Consider the following 23527-nt stretch of genomic DNA (forward strand, 5'->3'; position numbering starts at 1 on the left):
GCAAATTAAATGAAACACTCTTTTCCTTGTTTTATAAAACAAGGCTAAAAAGTTTTTCATTTAGTTTATACAGTGCTTCACTAAGAACTCACGTCTGAAACAATTAAGATGATATATTGAATATATTACTTGCTTTAAGCACTTTTTAATAGTTCTTTCATCATTATGTAACACAGATAGTTTGAAAACAACTATTGAATGTTAGAACCATCCAGATTAAAAATGCCAAGAGAAGTTGAGTACAGAAGTGAGCAGACCAAGAATGTAAAATCATCAGCCATCGAGGGTTGTTGTTGATTAATGTTTCGATCATGCATGATATGAAACTGGACCTTGTACATAGTTACCTTTTTGTTTTGTGGTACTGACACAATTGTTTTCTTTTTGAAAATCAGTAATTCTGAATAGCCAGTGAAGTACATTTTTAAGTTTGAAATTTAATTGTAATATAATTTTGACTTTTTTAATTACTTTAAAATGAAACAAATAAACATTTCTTATGAGTGTTTTTTTTTTTTTTTACTTTTTCCAGCCAAATCATTTTGATGGTAGCTGATGACATGGCCTGCAACCCGAGAAACCCTAGGCCTGCCACAGTTTTTAACAATATAAATCAGAATATAAATGTGTATGGTGATGATGTAGAAGTTGACTATAGAGGATACGAGGTAATTTTAATAACAGAGAAATTATATTCTCTTTACTTAATAAGCTTAGCCAAATGAACCAACTCCTTTCATATACGTTGTATTGCTCCACATCATTCTTTCCACCCTCAGCACTTGAATATTATGGGAACTAACCATAACAATTGTACAGTGGGGGTGGGGCCCGCTGCCGTGCAATTCACCAGTCACTTGCAGAGTATAGATGAAGATATAATACTAGGTGTGACTTTCTTCTCTCCACATCATTTTATACAGCCTTTCTTTTCTAAAAGTTAATGATTGTTACTGATAGTTTCAAGATAGCTGCTGATCAACTGAGAGTGTTCTCTGATCCGCAAAACCAAAATATATTAAAGCTTCTGGAAATTTAAGTATGTATGGGGTGCTGCGTAGGAAACTTGAGGCCCAGTGTGGTATTGCGCGGTAAACTGTTTCCAAAATTCAGATGCTTAACTTGGGGTTGCAGTTTGTGGCAATGAAGTTTGTTCTATCCTAACATGTTTTATACTGCCAGAAATGATTTGAAGGTTTTTAAGGAAGTTTTTTGAGAAGAAACATGGATGTATGCTGGAGACACCAAAACAGAGACCTAGTTCTTTGAGTGGGTAATGCTTCATTCCCCAAAGTCAAAGAAAGCACTGAAAAATCACAGAAATACAAAAGTCATTGTTGATTATGTACATTGAACATTGTAGTGTTATTTACCACAAATATTCTCCACTGGATGACACTGTGAAAGGGTACAGTTATTTACAGGTTTGACATTGAATTATGCTTGCAATAAGGAGAAAATAGCCCCATCTGTGATTAAACAGGCAAGCGTGATTAAACAGGCAAGCTGTTCACTAGCTTACAATCTGTAACTTGTGTGAAGTTTTTACCAAACCACAATCTAGCAAAGAGTAGCTCCCACTTCATAGTCATAACCTTGCTTCAAGAAATTTGTGGCTGTTGACAAATTAAAGAAAATGCTCATAGGGAAGTAACATCATATTGTCATAGCTCACTGCGGAAAAGTGATTTTCACTAGTTGTTCCAGTCATTGAATGAGGCGATACTTTACCAGTACTTCACACAGTTGGGCCCAGAGAAACACGCACAGATATGAGGTGGTTCTTCCACTGAGTTTGGTTTTGTGCCTTTTGTTGGCAGTGAGCCCCTATGCCAAACTACAGCAAGTCCTATGGATTCCATCTCTCCATCATTTCTGTGGTCTTCCTAGCGGGCTTTTTCCACAGGGAATAAAATCCACAGGTTTAAAAGGCCATCGGTGTTTATCCGCCCAAGCGACGTGTCCTGCCTATATGAGCTGCTTGCTTCCCCTCATGTTTGGTCTATTGTAGGTTTCATCCAGCTCACAATTATGCCGGATCCTCTATTCTGTAATGGTCTCATCTTGTACTGAGCTGTAGATCTTTCTTAAGACTTTCACTCGAAAAGGAGAAGATAATTTGTCGTTTTTATGTTCACTCCCAAGTTTTGAAACCACACAGCACTACATGCTGGATCAGTGCTGGAGTTCGAAATTCTTTGAGAGGCTGTGCAATTTAAAAAGCTGACTCTGACTGAAGTATGATTGGTTTATGGCTTGGATACTCGCTTTGATTTCTGCCTCATACTGTACATCCTCTGTAAAGATTGCCCCCAGATATTTAGAATTATGATCCCTTTTGTATTACCAGGTTGTGACTACTGAATGTTGGACTGGGTGTCTTGAATTGGCATGAGTCAGTGTTCATGACCATTTTTTCGGTCTTTGATTCATTCACAAGGAGACCAATTCTGTTTGCTGCCACCAAATGTGATGTATGTGATTTTCTCTGTTTCTGCCTCGATCCCCTTGATATTCTTATAGAAAGCTTCCCTCATTATCTTTCTGAGTGCCAGTTGAACAATATCGGTGACACACAATCTCTTTGTCTCAACCCTGACTTCTCTTCACTTTTTGAATCGGTGAGCCAAACATGAACTGAGCTACCAGTTCACCTGTCTCACCTATAATGACCCTTTCATGTCATGTTTTCAAATTTTTGTTCACATTTTCAAACTTTTTTGGCTCTTTTTAGAAAGAAAATAAGATATATACTTTTGTTTTTAAGCTTATGCATTCATATTCATTCATTTAATTTTTCAAAATGTCCTGATGGTGAAAAAAATCCAACATGGGGTAGTCTGAAATTTGAGATAGATTGTTCCTTTCTGATTTTTTTGTGTTATATATAATGGCAAACCACCTCCACTAGGACCTTACCTAGTACGGCAGTACGGGTCTCCCGCATCGTCCTCTATGCTCTGTGGAGTATGGGACCTAATCATCATACATATACAGCTGCGTGCTGCAGAAGAATGCTAGATTGGTACATCACATAACTAATGAGGTGGTACTGAATAGAATTGGGGAGAAGAGGAATTTGTGGCACAACTTGACTAGAAGAAGGGATCGATTGGTAGGACATGTTCTGAGGCATCAAGGGATTACCAATTTAGTATTGGAGGGAAGCGTGGAGGTTAGAAATTGTATAGGGAGACCAAGGCATGAATACACTAAACAGATTCAGAAGGATGTAGGTTGCAGTAGTTACTCAGAGGTGAAGAAGCTTGCAGTGGATAGAGTAGCATGGAGAGCTGCATCAATCCAGTCACTGGACTAAAGACAACAACAACATAAACACATGTACATATAAGAAAATAAGATACTTACTAACCATATTTCCAGGCATATACATTAGAAACATCAGGTTCATCATATTGCATGTTGAGTTTTGATGAAACTTCAATTTTAAAGGAAAAAAATTGCAAATAACTGTTTTATTTTGGTCAGAGAGGAAGTGTTGCATAGAAAAGCATCACCTAAGAAATTTCTTTATTATCAAAGCAGAAGGTGAAATGTTACATCAGAAATTATGTGACACAGTGTCCTGTCTCTAAATAAATGCCTTATGCGGGGTTTCAGATGGATGTACATCAATAAAAAAAAAAGAAAGTACTTAGGCTTTTAGACGGTGATGTCCAGCAGACATGAGGCAGACAACTCATAAACATTGGAACTTGCAACATTCATACAATGCGTAATCCATATTTAAAGGCCTTGGAGTGTTTAGGTGAATAAGCAGCTGAATTTCTGGCCAGTTTTTACCATTGTGTTGACATTTCACCTGTTCACTGGGAAGAATTCAAAGGAATTCAGTCAGAGTGTAACATTCCATACCACAAGTTTTTGAGGCTTACGACCACAAGATGCCTTACTATAGAGCCTTCGGCCAACAGGATTTTGGAACAATGGGTGGTATTCAGTATTACTTTCTTAAGCATACACCTCTAAAAACGAATTCTGCTACTGTTCAGTCCAAGACCTACAGTGCTATTATGAATGCTTTTTAAAAGCAGAATTTCATTTCGTAATTTCACCTACAGAACTATTCAGTAATCCACACAACATTTTCAAAGCCACACACATTTGATCCATAAGTTGATTACAGAAATAGAAAACAAACTTCAAATATTTTTGGTTCATGTTTTGAAGGGTTCTGCTTTGAGAGAAATTGAGATCATTTCTGAAGTTCTTCATAATGATTCTATCTTCACCTTGACGTACACGGTGTCATCTTTGTCTAGTGTTCTGAACAGAATCTTACTGACCTCACCCATAAAGTTTGATTACTCGTTTCTGGGTATGGGATTCATGCAGTGGCAATTGCCCAGTCAGACCCAGTACCTTTTCTGTTTCTCTTACGTTAAAGAGGGACGTGTGTTCTTCACTGCATTCTGATGCACTTGTACTACGTGGCTCCAACTAGAAAATCTCCTTCAGCCAGTTGGCATAAACTGTGAGATATTTATTTCTTTTCTTACAGATTACAACATTAGGCCCCTTTGTTCATTCCACCATGTACGAGTCACCATTGTGTATCTAGCTTATGTGATCTGCCACACATATGCTCTCATCAAACAACAGAATCTTATTCCCACAATGAAATTCCTGTGGATTTTGAGTCCTATTATAATATTCCTTTTGTTCAACATTGCACATTCTGTGTACTTGCACACTGGTGCACTTCTTGCAAGCACTCCTTTAGCTGTGCCACATAATCATCAAAATCATACTTCACCTCTGCCAGTTCTTTCTGTAGTATCCCTGGACCTTTCATGTTCTTCCAAAGAACATGGAACCTGTGGCACTATACGGTGTTGTGTTATACACAAAAACCTTGAATGGAACCTGTTGTCTGTGCTCTATTTACATAGTGTCGCAACTTCTCTTTTAATGTTTGATGTGATCTCTCTATCACTTGGTTTGTTTGAGTGTGGTAACTTGTTGTTTGTATCTTCTTGGTGGGTGGGTAGTTACATACTCTTTTCATAGTCTCACGAAATTACTTCCCATATCACTTAACAATACTGACTGTATTCCATATCTCAGTATAACGTTCTCAACTAACTCCCTCGCTACTGTGTCAGCATCTTGCCTTCCAATGGATCCATCTACCATAAACTTCGCCACTGCATCGTGAAATGTAAAGGTACACTTGTTCCCTCTGTCCATCTGGTTTAATGGACCTACTATGCCAATATCATACACTTCGAAAACATGATTAGACGTCTTCGTAATCTCTAGAGGCATCTTTATATGTGTCCTTGTGAGCTTATTCTCTTGACAACTTTCGCGTTTCCAGATATATTCATCTATATCTTTGTTCAACCAATCTGTACTCAGTACTTCTTCATTCATTCATAGGTTCCTCCTATGTTGTCATGGTGTTCTCCAGTGGGAGAATCATGAAACTCTTTTAATATTGCGGCTTGTCCAGTTGTACTTATTTCTTCTGTCTTTCCTGTCTCAGCTGTCTCTTGTTACCGGATATACTTTTCTATTTCTTTGATGCCCCTTTCGCACTCCCGAATAATGTCTTTTACTGTTTTCAGATCAGCAGTTTCGTGTCCTGTGACCTTGTCACCCGCACCTGCAGCCTGCTCACTTGCGCCAACAGCCCTGCTGTCATTGTCTGCTTTTTGGTCACTGTCTTCCACTATGGCTTCTGTTTCTGCCGTATCTTGACCTAGGCTACTGTCACCTTATGGTCACGTATGAGCCGCCCTGGTCTCTCTCCCTAGCAAGAGTGCATTGGTGATTTGATTTCATTTGCCACACTTGTACAGGATCTGATAGCCATATTCCTCCAGCTTTAACCTGAATATCATCAATTTGGATGATGGATCTGATATACAGCCTACACATGTTAGGGGTTCAATACATATCAGGAATTTTCTTCTAAATACGTACAGTCTCAAATATTTCACTGCCCAACAAATGGCCGACATCTCCCTCTCAGTTGTACTGTGCCCTCTTTCTGCCTTGTTCAACATTCTCGAAGTGTACATGACTTAAAATCGTTCCAGCACTTGAGATGCTAGGATCCATCGTAATTATGAAGTCCTTTACAAAGTCCGGGTACTTTACTATAGGCGGACTGATCAGCTTCTCTTTCAAATGCTGAAAAGCATTTTCTTGCACAACACCTCATGTGTAAGGCACTTCTGTTTTTATATGTCATGTAGCGGCTTCGTGATTTTCTAAAGTTGCCTATAAAATGCCGGTAGTATCCGACAAGGACTAAATACACTTTCAATTGTGTGATTGTTTTGGGTTGTGGGTAATCCTTGATCACCTTGACCTTCTGTTGATCTGGCCCCAAGCCCTGGGCCAATAAAATACGACCCGGATAGCACACTTCCTTTTGCGAAAACTTGCACTTGTCGTTTTTAATTGTGGAGTCTAAGCATTTCGAATACCTTCGTCAGTTGCCATGTCATCAAAATAGATGAACAATTTGTCATCTTGTGGCCATGTCAAGACACAGTTCAGTAAGTTTTGAAATGTACTAGGAGCTGCTTTAAGACACATGGGCATTTGTTTGTACACGAAATGCCCATACGTCATACTGAAAGCTGTCTTTTCTCAATCCTGTTCGTCTAATAATACTTGATAATATCCTTTCTCAGTAAGTCACCTATTGTCTATGACTATTCGGCACTTGGGCTTTCCACTGGCATCCGTCTTTTTTGGAATTAAAATCAAGTGAGAATTCCAACTATTTTTTACTTGGTACTATAATGTAATCCTCTAACATCTTCTCAATTTCCTTTTGGAGCATCCCCTTTTGTGCTTGTGGTATTCTGCAGGATCGTGAACATATCACCCTACCTTCTGCTTCCGATAGCAGTTGCCTGATACTATCCATGTAGGATAATATGTCTCCAGGCAAATGGAAAATGTCGCTGTATGTTGTGCATAATTCTATGATTGCTGTCTTCTCTTTCTCATCCAGATGTCTCATGTGAATGTTCTCCTTTAGTACACTTATTCTGGATTTCAGCTGCAACCTAGTTTCATTGACACGGTTCACACTGAACGACTGCTGCAACAATGTCCACTCCGGAACTGCTTCTGCCATCACCCATGGGCAGTCTACTGACACACTTTCAACTGTAGTAGTGAGCACACTTGTTAGGCATTCTCCTGATTCTGCTTTTACTAATGTCTCAGGTAAATACAAGCCTGTGGTGATTTCCTGTTTCTGAATGATAGCCACTCTCATTCCATTTGCTGAATGATAGCCACTCTCATTCCATTTGCCTTTATTTGTATTCAACAAATCCATTGTTCCTGGGGTCCTCTTCTTAATACTTAAACAATTTGTTTGTGCTCTTTTCACTTCTCTCTAGCTTTACCTGTTGCCTGCTTCTTTTGCGTTCCGACAGTACATGAGTTTCTGTCACTATTCGCACTCACCTTTCCACATGTTTCTTGCTTTGCACTTAAGAGTCTCTCACAAGAGCCCACTATTTTCTTCGAATGTACTACGCAGAGCTCGTCCTGTGACTCCATCTTCCTTTTCTTATGAGCCTTTCATTCAGTGTCTGAGGTTTCCCTGAAAGAGCCTTCTCTTTCTTGTACCTGCACAACTGTATTAGCAAGTTTCCAACTTCTAATACCAGTCTGCACCGGGAAAAGCTTACACTCTTGCTCGTCTTCATTCTGATCCATTCCCTGTGGATCCACAGGCTTCTGGTGGCATAGTTAATTATGACTCCATATCCCCCCACCCCCCCACCCCCAACCCCCCAATTGCTTGGAAATGATCCCTCACTTGCATTCCGTTTCTCGTTCTTAATTCGAGAGTCACAGTTCCCTCAGTCCTTGGAACCATATTAGCAATTCTGCAAATCCTAATACAATTGGCTGGATTATAATCTCTGCCATTTCTCAAGCTACTACTCCGAACTAGACTTAACTGTGCACCACTATCTATGAGAAATCTCAGGTGATTTGTAATGCCACCCAGAAACTCCAATTGTATAAACTCATTTTTACTTTCACAGTCAACTGTTAATTTTTTTCCAGGTAAGGTGTAAGGTGACTGCTTTCCTATGTCCTTACTTAGTTTCCTGGCTTTAACTTCTCGTGTGTGCATTATGTACACGGCAAACGCTTTCTGGGCAGTGTCTCGCATAATGACCATTTGGTTTGCATTTAAAACACGTTACACACTTCAAATGCATGTATGGGCCTCTATGACTTAGCAAATTACCTTCCGAGCACCTCACTAATCATGACTGGTCTGTTTCCCTACCTTTTCTTGATACATCCGGCTCCACCTTTCTTATTCTTTTATCTCCATGACACACTCATGCCTTATGGCCTGGCTTCCCACATGTGAAACATTTGGTGGCTTTCTTCTCGGCCCGCGGCACCATACCACCACCTCGGGCAATCATCTTTTCTCAGATCAAGACTATTATGCCATCCTGTTTAAGAGCTATCTGTATAGCCTCTGCTAACTTTAACTGCTCACGTCATGCAGCACTATTGTATTTATCCAGTCATCTACATCTACGTGATTACTCTGCTATTCACAATAAAGTGCCTGGCAGAGGGTCAAATGAATGTACATCTCTCTACCGTTCCAATCTCGAACGGCGCACAGGAAAAACGAGCACTTAAATTTTTCTGTGAGAGCCCTTATTTCTCTTGTTTTATCATGATGATCATTTCTTCCTATGTAGGTGGGTGCCAACAGAAGGTTTTCACAATTGGAGGAGAAAACTGGTGATTGAAATTTCATGAGAAGATCCCGGTGCAATGAAAAACACTTTTGTTTTAATGATTGCCACTCCAATTCACATGTCATGTCTGTGACACTATCTCCCCTACTACGCTATAATACAAAATGAGCTGCCCTTCTTTGTACTTTTTCAATGTCATCCGCCAGCCCCATCTGATGCGGATCCCACACCACACAGCAATACTCCAGAATAGGGCAGACAAGCATGGTGTAAGCAGTCTCTTTAATAGACCTTTTGCACCTTCTGAGTGTTCTGCTAATGAATTGCAGTCTTTGGTTTGCTCTACCCACAACATTATTTATGTGATCAGTCCAATTTAGGGTATTTGTAATTGTAATCCCTAAGTATTTAGTTGAATTTACAGCCTTCAGATTTGTGTGACTTATCGCATAATCGAAATTTAGCACTTTTCTTTATTCAGGGTCAATTGCCACTTTTCGCACCATACAAATATCTTACCTAAATCATTTTGCAATTCATTTTGGTCATCTGATGACTTTACAAGACTGTAAATGACAGCATCGTCTGCAAACAATCTAAGATGGCTACTCAGATTGTCTCCTATGTCGTTAATATAGATCAGGAACAATAGAGGGCCTATAACACTTCCTTGGGAAACGCCGGATATTATTTATTTTTTACTTGATGACTTTCCGTCTATTACTACAAACTGTAACCTTTCTAACAGGAAATCACAAATCCAGTCAAACAACTGAGGCGATATTCCATAGGCACACAGTTTGGTTAGAAGACACTTGTGAGGAACGGTGTCGAAAGCCTTCTGGAAATCTATAAATATGGAATCAATTTGACATCCGCTGTTGATTGCACTCATTACTTCATGAGTATAAAGAGTTTGTTGTGTTTCACAAGAACGATATTTTCTGAATCTGTGCGTGTCAATAAATCATTTTGTTCGAGGTACTTCATAATGTTCTAATACAGTACATGTTCCAAAACCCTACTGCAAATCGACATTAGTGATATAGGCCTGTAATTCAATGGATTACTCGTACTTCCTTTTTTGGGTATTGGTGTGACTTGAGCAATTTTCCAGTCTTTAGGTACGGTACTTTCTGTGAACGAGTGGTTGTATATAATTGCCAAATATGGAGCTATTTTATCAGCATACTCTGGGAGGAACCTGACTGGTATACAATCTGGACCGGAAGCCTTGCTTTTATTAAGTGATTTAAGCTGCTTTGCAACACCGAGGATATCTATTTCTATGTTTCTCATCTTGGCAGTTGTTCTTGATTGGAATTCATGAATATTTACTTCATCGTTTTTGGTGAAGGAGTTTCGGAAAATCGTGTTTAATAACTCATCATAAATCCCTTGGATAAACGCTGCTCAACCTTATCTCCAAATGAGAGCAATGCTGCCTTGTAGCTCCAATTCTCACATAGTACCTCTGATTGCTTCCAAGAAATGATGCTGCAAGGTATCCAGCCTCGAGGCCCACTGAGCTACATTTTCCCCACATTCTTGCCGACTTGGAAACATCTGATCTGCGGAGAAATGAAGTATTCTTTTAGTAGCATAATGTCCTCGTAAAATGGCATTCACAACTTGCTAAGCAGCACTTAGGTCTGTGACTAATAACTTGCTACATGCTGACCCAGTGTTTTAGATTTTAACAAATATCAAAAGGGAATCATGCTGCTCTGTATCTGTAAGTTCAAACACTTGGTCACACTTGTCAAGGAACTCATTTAGAGTGGTCGTAGTGCCATCAAATGATTGCGGTATTTTATCGCATCTGACAAACTAACAAATTACCTACTTTGTGACTCAGACGCATCAGAACCTGTGCCCAAAACATTATCTCCATCTCATGATATGCCTGCTAGTCTTACAAATCACTATTGGAATTAACACTGTTGCTGTTGTGCGCCGTCTGCTGCCTCTGCTGATGTCTGTCTTCTGCTGTCTTACACCACCATCTGGAACCTCGAGTGTCCATCTGCGCCGCGGCCGGTGCTGGCTACCCTCACACAGACTGTTACCTGTGCCACTGTCTGTCACCACAGGTGCTGTTGTAGTACTACCTGTGCATCATCTGCAACCCCGTGCTGCCCAGTGCAGCTGCCATTGCTGTTGGCTACCTCTCACACCATCGTCTGTGACCTCGCACCGCTGTCCGCAACTGCCGGTGCCGATGCACCACCTCCGCGTGTCATCTGCAACCACATGCTACCCTCTGTGACTGCTGGGTGCCCTCACACCATTGTGCATATCCTTGCAGTGCCATCAGCCGCTCCTGGCCACTTTTCGGTTTGTTCTCTTCGATCCCAGATACCGTCCATCCGCTCCTGTTGAGGCTGCACTGCCCCCAGCCACTTCCCGGGATGACCACTCCATCCCCAGGTGCCGTCTGTCTGCTGATCTGGTCTTGGCCTCTTCTTATGTCTTTTCCAGGCGCCATCCTTTCCTTGGCACTGGATAGAGACCGTCTTCTTCTTCTTCTTCATCTTCTTCTCAGGAACTCTCCTGCCTCCTGGCTTTGCCACTGGTCTGTGTATGGGTTATTCAAGTAGTGCAAAAGGAGTTCTCAAAGCCATTCCATCAATTTGCTTGACTTCGGGCTGAGCAGGTTCAGTATTCCAAAGAGAGGTAACCTGTTCCTATTACTCATGGTGGGACAGCTCACACTAATCCACAACCAACCCCACACACCTGGCACCAGAAAATAAGGTCCCTAAGTTGCACCCAGTGAACCGTCTAGACACTCAATGACAATGGAGACTGAAGGAGGTCCATCCAGTCACGTGGAGATGGCTAACAGGAAGTTTGAAGGAGTTATGGAACTCGGTCAGGAAATAATTGAACAAAGGTGAGATTTGAATAACTACAATCTTTAATTGCTTGTCTGAGCAAGAATTCGACAATAGCTTGAATGAAAGTACACTACTCCTGATTGGAAAATCCCATGGAGGGAAGTACATGTCTAAGCATGAGAGCAAGCAGAGCCAGATCGAATACGACTAGTCTACGTCCCGGGTCTGACCTACACAAATGGCCGGCCGCGGTGGTCTAGCGGTTCTAGGCGCGCAGTCCGGAACCGCGCGACTGCTACGGTCGCAGGTTCGAATCCTGCCTCGGGCATGGATGTGTGTGATGTCCTTAGGTTAGTTAGGTTTAAGTAGTTCTAAGTTCTAGGGGACTGATGACCACAGATGTTAAGTCCCATAGTGCTCAGAACCACCACCACCTACACAAATGACCCTCTTGGACTAATATCTGTACTGAACTCTCTCTCATGGGCTACAGCACCTCCATCTTTATACTATGTGGCAGGCCAACTGCCCTTCCAAGTTGGCGCTTCCGGACAGCATCCTGCGGGGTGTTGAGTATGACCATAAATGGTCACTGCCAGTGCACTGCTGCCCTCGTGGCTCAACACATGAGCTCATGTGATACATTGTGAGTCTACATAACGTTTCTGGCCAATGCCCAAGGTAACACCCTTCCTGAGCATCTCCTTTGTAGCATCTCTCTTTCTAGAAAACTTATTCATTTTGGCTGCTGTTCTGTTGCCTTTCAGGCATATCATATTTTTAAATATGCAACAGAGGATCATTATAGAGAAATTTATTACGGTCTGAATTGGTGTTTGTGGTTGGGGTCTATCAAAAATGAAAACAGTTCATTTTTGCCATATCTGTTTATTGAAATAATTTTTTCACATTTTAATCAATTTTTTCGAATATTTTTTCACCTTTCTCATTCTTTCAGGTGCCACCATGGTGTCTCACTCTGTGTGTTTCTTGCGTATTCCAAACTCAGTTATGCAGTTCATCAGGCTTGCCCTATGGACGCAGTCATATGCCTTCTTAAAACCTTTGAGGAGCACATACGGGTTTTTGTCATGTTCCACATATTCTCAGTAAGCTGTTGCATCACAATTGGGTGTTGTCAACTGCCAAACGGTCTTTCCCAAAATCTCTCTGATATTCAGTAATCATGTCTTCTGCAAATGGCTGGATTCTATCTGTTATTCATTTGGAGAAGGTCGTACAGTAGGCATTCAGGAGAGTGATTTCTCTGTAATTGATGCAATCCATTTTGTCACCTTTCTTGTAATTAGGTCAGATGACCTCTGTCTTCCAGTCTTCTGGGGTCTCCTCCAAAATCCAGATCCTTTTGATTAGTTGGTGAATTTTCTGTGGCGTCCCTCCCCTTCAGTTTGAATGACTTCTGCATGGGTTCCATCTTCTCTTGCACTTTTGTATTCTTCAGTTTCATTGTCTGATTCTTTATTTGCTCCAGTATATTTGGTGGATAATCTAAAACTATGGACAATCGAAAACTATAGTGTCAGGAGGTTAAAATTCGAACAGATCTTTAGGTTCATCGTAGTTGACGAGCTCACTGAAGTATTGTTTCCATCTTTCAGCAGTGTTGAATATAAGTATGATCCCATTATTGCCCTTGACAAATTTATGGCGACAAAGGTTAGTTTCCTGTTTTTTTTCACACACACACACACACACACACACACACACACACACACACACACACACACACACAATGAACAACAGTGGTACACTGTGTCCCCACAAGTTAACTTTACAATACATCTTCTGCACCTCCTTTCCCCAGAAACCATGTTGAGCCACCTCTGCCACTCTTTTGGCATACATACACATATACATTCCACTCAGGGTTGAGCAGGCAGTTCTCCATATCTCTTTGAATTGTGCTTTGCCTTGCTCAAAATCTACACCTCGAAGCCAGCTCTCCTCGGCTTCTCATCTCTCAGCTAATGCCTTAATGCATTCGTCCCCAAACCAAATCATCTTGCCCCTGTTTTGCTTCTTTATGACTGTATATACCACCTCATTTACTGGATCCTTGACTTTTTTCCACACTTATTCTGGGTTCATTTGTGGATCCTCTTCCTGCAGAATTTGAAAGTGGTTGCTAAGCTGGAGCTGCAGTTCATCTTTCTTTGCCTAAATTTGTCACTAGTACCCATCACAAATCCTATGCTGATCACATGGATCATGATGTTGTTATTCATCTGCCCCTGGATAGGAAAGTGTACGAGAAAGCACTTCAGTGTGAGAATCCGACACTGAAGGATGTGCTCAGTGTAGCACTGTCCTTTGAAGTGTCCCAGGCCGCAGGCAGTCACATTGCTGCATGGCTGGAGGTATCAGAAGTTCCTCAGTCAACCCCTGTTAGGCACACTTTCAGTTTCTCTATTTCTGATGAGGTACATTTAATGTCAGATCTAGTTCTGTATCAGCAACTGGAGTCCCTCTCCTCTGACTTTTCGTCACTGTTTTTCCCTGGGCCCAGTTGTGCTACCAGATTTCAGGCTCACATTGCCGTGAAAGAGTCTGCCCACCCTTAGTATTTTCAGGCACAATAAGTTCCAGGTACATTGTGTGACTCTATCAAGGGCGAATTAGTCCATTTAACGTCACTTGATGTCATTGAGCCTCTTTCTCCCAGCGAATGGACCAAGCCTCAGGTCATCAATAAGAAGCTGATTGGCAAGCTTCACCTCTGCGGCGACTTCACTGTCACAATAAATGCACAGTCCATGATAGATACATACCCTTTGCTCCACCATGACAAGTTGCTTGCAAAATTATCAGATGGCCAATGCTTTTCCGAGATTGATTTATCGGAAGCATATCACCAAATCCTCTTGGATGAGGCCACCAGGTGCCTTCTTGTTGTCAATACACCTTTCGACCTATACCAATATCAACACTTGCCTTTTGGAATCACTGCCACACCCACAATCTTTCAGCATTTATTTGAACAGCTGACAGCCTCTGTGCCTGGCTGCATCAATTACCTTGACAGTATCATTGTTTCAGATTCTTTCAACCACCGCATTAATACAATTGCAGCTTTTCTGCGGCCAATCTCCATTAAGGAACTGCAGGCCTTTCTAGGTAAAGTTGTGTACTACCCAAGTTTATACTGTACACATCGTCTGTTGCTCAGCCCCTGTGCATGCTTTTGCATAAAAATGTGCCCTTTTTTCTGGGCCCAAGCTTATGACAGAACATTCACTTTGCTTAAATCTAAGCTACAATCATGTCTGGCCACTTTTCAGTCACTGTCTTGGCATGGTGTTCGTGCAAAAATATGTGGATGGGTCTGAACAACCCATTGCTTATGCGTCTAAGACTTTGATCTCCTGCTCCTCAGTGGTATTCCCAGTTTGAAAAAGGGGCTTTAGTGATTGTGTTTGCCCTCAAGAAATTTTGCATCTTCTTGTATGGTTCTAATTTCCACTTTTCATGGGTCACAAGCCCGTTGGTTGCACTTTTTAAGCTTTTGGCTTTCATAGTGGACAAGGCATTACATAATTTGCAGCGGTGGGCTCTCTCCCTCTCCCGTTATCATTGTCAGATCCTTTACCGGCTGACGGCGCAACATGCTAATGCCGATGCTTTATCTCACCTTCTGATGAGGCCGGACCCAGCGTTCGATCAGCACGAGTTGCTTTGTTTCTATTTAGATACCGAGAACTAGAACGATAGCATTGGCCATCGCTTTGCATCCTGTGCTTAGTTGGGTCCTCTCTTTTTGGTAGCACTGCCCCACCTTTCTGTGTTTGACAGGATTCTTTCGTTAGCTATGGAGAACGCTGCTCCCTGGGTACACCAAAGCTTTGGCCCACCAGCATCTGTATTGACCAGGTGAGGATGGATTGACCAGGTGTGGATGGAGACTTTACACAGCTTATTGCTACTTACATTCAATGTGTTCTTCAACAGGCTGCACTGCAGACCTCTTTTTCCCCCTGGCCCACGCTGCAGCGCCCGTGGGAGTGTCCTACATAACAATTTTGCTGGATTCTTCCTAAATAAGTATTGGCTCATTGTACTGAACACCTGTTCCAAGTTTCCCTATGAGACACGTCATCTGTCCATGTCCATGTGGCCACTGTTTTGGCCCTGTCTAAGATTTTTGCGATTGAGGGACTTCCATATACCACGGTTACCTATAATGACCCCCTCCCCCCTTTGTTTCTCAGGAATTTGCATCATTTTCTCCGGCCAGTGGTGATCACCATCTCACAGCTCCCCCGTTTCATCCTCAATGTAATGGCGAGGCCGAACAAATGGTTTGGGCGTTTAAAATTCTAATGCGGAAGTATGTATCCAACAGGCCCACTAAGCTGCATTAGACCGTTTTTTGAATTCATAGTCTTTCACTCCAGTGGGGAACAAGAGCATGACAGAGCTGCTCCATGATAGTAACAACAGACCATCCTTCACCTGCTACATCTGATGCCATCCACTGGCATCACTGGTTCCACAACAGTTCCGACTGGGTGCATCTGTCTGAGCTCATGATTTCAGTTGCAGGCCGAACTGCGTGTGTCACCAGGGCCTGCACCTGTGCATCATCCACACTCCTGATGGGTGGCCGTCCCCTCATTTTGACAAGCTGTGGCATTCGTGGCGGGGTCTCATACAGAGAGCCCACCGACTTCCCCCCTACCTGCCAGTGCCTCTTCCTGTGTCACAAATGGTCCAGATCACGCCACAGCGGGGGACGCTGCCTGCTGGATCGCTATCTGGGGTCCCTGCCTCCGCTTCGACTCCTAGACTGCCATTGCCATTGCAGCCCCTGCTGCACCTGAGATGCTGCAGCCGTCACTGGGTCCTGTATGGCACTCATCTCCAACGCCCCTCCTGATGTCTCTGGCACTGACCACTGACCTTGACAAGGATGTCATTGGGATGCTCTCCCCAGTCCTGCTGTACGACCTCTCACAAGAGGAAAGACAGCACACCAAACAGTCTCTGCATCACTTCCACCTCTACTCGCTGGTGCCTGCCCTCTGCATGCTGCAGCAGCCACTATCGTCAAGCGATCAAAAGGACATCAGGGTCATCATTGATGTTTTCCATGACTAGTAATCTCAGTGTACTGTGTGACCAGTGCTTTTTTGGTATCAGTACTCTTTTTCGGTACCAGGGCTTTTTTTCTGTGCCTGGTGTATGTTTGTACGTTTGTATGTATGTATGTGGTTTTCCCACCCTTTAGAAGGAAGGTGGGATGTACCTTCACTCAGGACATGTAATTTCATAGATCTCATGTCCACACAGTTCACAGGTGAGCTTATAGAGGCCACCTGGGTCAGCCTCCTTTTGTGCTCTGGTGAGCTGCCAAAGAAACAGTATTATTTAAACAGTCATAAACAATGCTCGGCCTATTCTTTGTGCTTTATTACTGTTGTCCTGTCAATGTGTTCAGTGCTACGCATAACCTGTATTTCACTTGCTGCTCTCTCTCTCTCTCTCTCTCTCTCTCTCTCTCTCTCTCTCTCTCTATCTCTCTTCGATACATCGTGTTTGTTTGTGATAAAACAGTAATATTATGAAAAGGGTAGATTGCTACTCATCATATAAACATTTAGTAGTTTTTTTTTTGTTGTGCCTGTCTGCAACTCAATGTCTCAGCTATATGGTGAGTATCAATCTATCCTTTCCATAATATTGTCATTATTCCATCTGAGATTTTCCATTGTTTGTTTCTACTAAGTGGTAAGCATCCTTTGTTTACATTCAATAACTCCACAAAAGTATTGTGGATGTATACATAAATCAGCAATGGCAAACAACTGAACATATTATATTATTGTAAAAAGACTTCCAGAATTGAAGTTTTATTGCCCAGATCACAGTTGATGTGTGTCCTGATTACTATTTCAGCAAAGTTGTATTGCCATCTTCAGATCATTGGTTACGTGAATTATAAAGCCCATTTTTGTAGCACATTGCCATCTGGCTACTGGAAACATGGATGTAAACTCATAGAAAGGTGCTCATTCAACACTAACTACTCTAAAATAACAGCCATAACTGTATCAGCAATACATAGAAGTGTCAAATACATCAGATTGAACACATCCACTGCTGTCAAACGTGTGTGTGTTGATAACTGTTTCCAGGTTGGTACGAAGCCAGTTATCAATGTACATACATCTGACAGCAGTGGATGTGCTCTATCTGAAGCCTTTGATATCTGTATGCCATTCTGATACCATTAGGGCTGTTATTATAGAGTACTCAGTGTTGCATGGGAGTGTCTTTTCTGTGAGTTTACCTCCATGTTTTCGGTAGCCAGGTGGCAATGTGCTACAAGTAAGGTCTTTATAATTCACATACTCGATGATCTGAAGATAGCTGTGCTGTAACTAGTAATCAGGATTTGTATCAAACTGTGATCTGGGCTATAAAACTGTTTTTCCAAAATTGAAATTTTTTTATCTTTTTATATGGACATGAAAATCGCTCACCTTCTGACAATGTCAGGTAATTATAATTTATTATGTTTGGAAACTTATGGCAGCATATCATCAGAGCATGTGATCTAGGTCCCAAGTATGCATGTGTTATTGCGATGGCATTTATTTGCCTCAATTCCTATTGTGATTTTTTCCATCTCCAATTAAGCCAACTTTCCTTTATTTATGTGTGTACTTATTTTTATTTTTTTCCCACTGAAAGAAATATATTGGCAATTTTTGAAGATCTCTAAAAGTGATATTGCAGATGCTGACCAAAAATCTATGATACGTGAAACTGTTGACCAGAAGTACTGATCACTATTGACATTGATTTATTCCGTAGCACTATGTGTGTGAAAATGAAAGGAAAAGTCGCAAAGTTTCATATGTGAGGAATTGCATCAACCCTGGGTGTTAGTTTGTAGAATCTTTCATATTTATTCCTTAAAAGTGAGCTTTGATTTGTTAAAAATGAATGTTGTCTTGAAATTTTCATCGAGACTGTTAGAGATTTAATTAATAACAGAACTTTCTTGAAGTGGGTTGCTTAATACGGGCATTTACTGTACATATCAAGTGCCGAAAATACAAGAAAGAGCTCTCGATATGGCAAAGGAAAGGAACGGGTTGGAGAAAATGCCACAAAACTAGAATTAACAAGGGTGCTGTGTTGAGAGAAACCCAGCAGAATAGAATGAGATAAGGATCAATAATGAAACCCTAGCAGTATACTAGAATTGCAAACACAAGAAATTCAAAATGGCAGGTAATATAGTTGTTAGGCCAAATTTAAGATATCACGACCATAGGAATGTACATATGCAACAAAAATCATTAGCATAAGAGAAAACCAAGTTATTGGGTGTAGTATTTGTAAACCCTTCAAAAAAATACTGTAGTGTTCCTACTTGTACTGCTGGATTTAGTTGCTTATCTTTTATTTCTAGTTTTATTTTAGAACAGTACTGCATTTTTAGATATGTGAACTGTGTGAATTTTAAATATGTTAACTGTGTCTGATTCCCATTCTTCAGTTATGTTGTGTAACAACTGGTGTTCTTATGCAGTAGAGTAGTCCTGGTAGTCTTACATTATCTCACCTCCTTTGATGATGGGTTTACTTTTCTTTATTTTATTTTATTTTTTAATTTTATTTCAGTGTTTGTGATATGTGACATGTGCCATTTCTCATTGTGCTCATATCACTACTCTGTTTATAATGCTATTTAGCTATTTTATCAATGAAAATAATCCATTTTTAAAAAGATAATACAATTAGATAGATGAAAAACTTGTTCACCTAGCAGCAACAGGAGAAAACATACATGAAAGTTATGGAAAAGTGCAAATTTCTGGAGCCAGTGGCTCCTTCTGGCAGAAGGGTTGAAGGCAAAGGAAGAGGGGTGAAGGAAAAGGAGTGGTGAGGCTTATGGGGAGAGTTACTAAAAAGCCATCCAGAACGATGGGTCCAGGGAGACTTAACCAGGCAGGAGGAGAAGGAAAGGAGGCTCTTGGGGACTTCACCATATGAGATTTGAAAACCTGATAGCTTAACAGTGGAAGATGGATAATAAGCAAGACAGAGATTACTTACAAAACATCATTCAAGAGCTAATAAGAACAGAAAACTAAGTGCATTATATGTGGTAGACAGGTGAAATGGGGGATGGGGAAAAATAGACATGTCCGAAAATAAAAGATATAGAAAACTAAAAGTGAGTGACAAGCAGGAAAAATTACCGAAAAGAAATACTGAGACTGAAGAAGTAAACAAAATTTAGATCAGGTTGATGACAAGAATCAAGGACAAATTGTAAACACCAGTTCCCACCTTCATGCCTAACCCCTCTACTGCAACCCCCCCCCCTCGCCCCCAGTCCCCCCTTTCCACTAACACAAAATTCTCAGAAACCCGCAGGTGGGAACTGGCGTTACATCATATCCTGGGTTGTCACCACCCTCCTGTTCTAACTGTATGTTAATTTATTCTGTCTCAGCATTTTGTGACCTGTCTATTTTTCCCCACCTCCATCTCACCCATCTACCAAGTATAGTGCACTTATCTTCCTGCTTTTATTACTACTTGCACGATGTTTTGTTAGTAATCTCTATTTTGTGCGTTACCCTATCTTCCATCTTGTAAGCTCTCAGGTTTTAAAATCTCATCTGATGCAGTTCCCAACAATCAGTCTTTCCTTCACATTCCATACAGTAAGTCTCCCCGATTGAAAATTGTTTAACTATTTTGGTTGCTGCTTCTTTTGCTGATATATTCACCTCCTAATGTTATTTTCACAATAGTGCCATCTGAAACATTATTGTTTCTTAAATCAAAAGTAAAATTCATGTGAGAAAACTATAAAATTACAGGGAGACAGAATGACTGGCCACTGCTTACCTCCAGAAGACAAAATTCCGGTACTGTTGATAGACACATTTAAAAGTGACAAAGGAAGGTTAGAAAGTTTGAGGAAAGGTGGAAAGGATGGGCAGGTCACTTTGAACCCTAGATAAGAGGGAACCAGCAGTTGTGAGGACTGTTTCACGGCAGTACTGCAATTTTGCCTCCTAAAGGTAAGTATTGGCTGGCCAGTTTGTCTCTTTGTACTTTGTTTTTAACATTTTATTGAGGCTCTCTTTCTATTAACCCCTCCTAAGCTTTAGTCTTCTTTGAATTTTGTTGGTTTATTTTGTTAAAGTAAAATGAATGTATTTTCTTCTTCCTTACTTTGCAGCTGTGTGTGATGCTCTATCGTTATTAACAGTAGTATTAAATTTTCCAATTTTTTCATTATTTTTCACTTTTTTTATTGCTAAGTGGCTCTGCTTTCTGTCTTAGGAATGCCTGTCCATCTTTTCTCCTCTGGACTTAGGTGAGATGTGAATTCGGAATAGAACTAAGCAGCATTTCCCTTGTTTGGTCTCTAAGGGAATTATAGAATATATAACACTAAGTGAAGCTGCATATATTGCATATGTGAGACTGCAGGAGCTTAGAATCTGTTTATAGGCTGATGGTCATCATGAGATCATATACTTTGTTGTTTTCTCACCATTATTTCCCATTCATTATAATGAAACAATATTTGCAAAACCAGCAATTTTTGTTGTTGTTAATCAATTTAGTTCATTCATTGATTAACAAACTGGACTCATATTCAGTGTGAATGGGATTGTGATTTCCATATAGCCGTACTGGTTAACACTTTGCAAGCTTTCTCCAAACCAGTTAAGGCTTTTTTGAATAAGTCCACAGCCCTGTCTTGTTCTCTCCAACTGTGCTAATTGTTGATGTCGATAACACCGAGATGTTAAATTGTAATGTTTCTTCCATTTGTGATTGTCCTTGTGTGGACACATGTGGCAGCAAGTAATTTGAGGAATCTGATAAATGCTAATGGATGATGATTTAGAATCAAACATTTATTTTGTCATATTTGCAACAGACAGTGAGTTGGAGTCCAGGCAACAGATATACTTATAAGGCCATTGCCGGGAGCCTCTGGAGAAGATAATTAGCTCAAATGTCAAATCTTTGTGCTCAAACTGGAGTCATCATCTTGGCTAGAAACTCAAGAGCATACCAGCACTATATTTTTTTTATTTAATTTTAGATCAAGTCTTAGTTATCTTCATTACAATAAACTAACAGATTGCTTGCACAGAGAGATTGACTTTTGTGATATTTGATTGCAAAGTACTATCTTTACTTTTGGGACAGATTAACTGTTTAAAAAGAAAGGATATTTTAACATATATTTTGTATAAGTTTTGCGAGTTATCATGTTAAAAACAAGTTATTTCATTATTGTTCTTTTTAAAATCCCAGGTGACAGTTGAAAATTTCATAAGGCTTCTGACAGGGCGCCTGCCCCCTGGGACTCCACGATCAAAGCAACTTCTGACAGATGAAGGCAGCAATATACTTGTTTATCTCACTGGGCATGGAGGTGATGGCTTCCTCAAATTCCAGGATTCTGAAGAGGTTACAAGTCAGGAACTTGCAGATGCATTGGAACAGATGTGGCAGAAACGAAGGTAAATAAAAGTTATTTGTAATCAGCTTACTTAATCACTTACAGAAATAAATAGTATGTATTTTTTTAAATATAATCTGCATATGTAATAAAAGAGGATGGACTTCGATCTAAAACTGTTTCACTTACATGACATTCCTATGTTGTTTGCCCTAAATACTCTCCAGTAGTGGCTTGTGCATAGCACATTTATCACATTTGTTTGTGGTTTTCATGGAAACATTAGTTTTCACACAATGGTTATGTAGCTTTTCAGACAGCCCATTTGTTTGACTGTGGAAGGTTAAAAATGGAAGGGCAGATCGCTCGGACCCCAGGATGAGAGGGAACACATCTGTAGTGAGGATAGAGGAGATGAAATTCATCTTATTCCGTAATATAGTGTGTTATTCAGTTTATCAGGATATTGGCTTTATAAGCTGCAATGGATCTGATAAATTTGCATAAAACTGTACTAGATCAGTTGAAAGTTTAGTATTAGTCAGAAAAAATGAACAGTAAAAGGCTGCTTGTCTAATATATTACTCTACAACGTTGCATGACTTCTTACAGCAAAAAAACAGCTACACATTTCAGCCAGAAAAGTCATTATTGGTAAAAGATACACCAACTGCCAAACACTGGTCTCTTCTTGGTGATAAGGATGTATCACTAGTTTACTGTGTGTGTGTGTGTGTGTGTGTGTGTGTGCCAAAATCCAGTTTGGTCTCCTTGATTCAGTTTCCCAGAAAGTGGCTTTTTGATTTTTTTGAGTGTGTTGAATTGGATTGGCCTGCTCATTCCTGTCACTTAGCCCATGACAAGAAGTATTAGAGTTTGAAGTCTATGGATTGGAGTAGGAGTGCAGAGAAAGCTGGCAGTAACAGTTAAGGCATCATTTTGCAATGCATTTACAAGTTGAACATTCAAGGGAAACAGTCATAATAGATGACCATATTTTCATTGTTTCAACATAGTCAGAATCTTGGAGATTCCTATGAATTGAATGTTTTTGTCAAGAATCATCCAAACAAATTGATTGTATTGTTCTGAAGGAGTTTCATTTGTGCAAGTCAAGGCTTGCACAAAATTTTAAGGAGGTGTTAATGAATTACACAGAGCTGCAATGGTTCTGCTCTTTATGTGAAAATGGATCTGTTAGAGTGGGTTTTTAATGCTCTACATGAAAATGGAATCTGTTTGCTTCCAACATTTACAATTTTTATGTAATCCCTAAAGTTTCCTATCTTTAAATTTCCCACATAATATACACTGCAGGAAACTGTAAAGTGATTCATTGTGGTCAAATGTGAAAAGAATGATACTTCCCGAGTTGTTTAGAAGTACACAAACACATCACCGTCATTGAGTATAAATTTGAAGTTAAATTTGTGTTTATCAATGTTACCAGGTTATTTCAGATCAATCTAATAATGGTGACTTCATCA

At 40.4% G+C, this 23527-nt stretch overlaps 1 protein-coding gene across 1 annotated transcript in view; it reads left to right on the forward strand.

Moving 5' to 3' along the window:
* LOC126259779 (putative GPI-anchor transamidase) overlaps positions 1–23527 on the forward strand; it is a 71839-nt gene that overhangs the window by 12248 nt on the left and 36064 nt on the right. Inside the window, exons 3-4 of the mRNA XM_049956786.1 lie at positions 533–668; positions 21893–22101. Of these exons, the coding sequence (XP_049812743.1) occupies positions 533–668; positions 21893–22101 (345 nt within the window). The remainder of the gene's footprint in view (positions 1–532; positions 669–21892; positions 22102–23527) is intronic.

The sequence above is a fragment of the Schistocerca nitens genome, chromosome 5 (assembly GCF_023898315.1).
Source record: "Schistocerca nitens isolate TAMUIC-IGC-003100 chromosome 5, iqSchNite1.1, whole genome shotgun sequence".
Taxonomy (NCBI): domain Eukaryota; kingdom Metazoa; phylum Arthropoda; class Insecta; order Orthoptera; family Acrididae; genus Schistocerca; species Schistocerca nitens.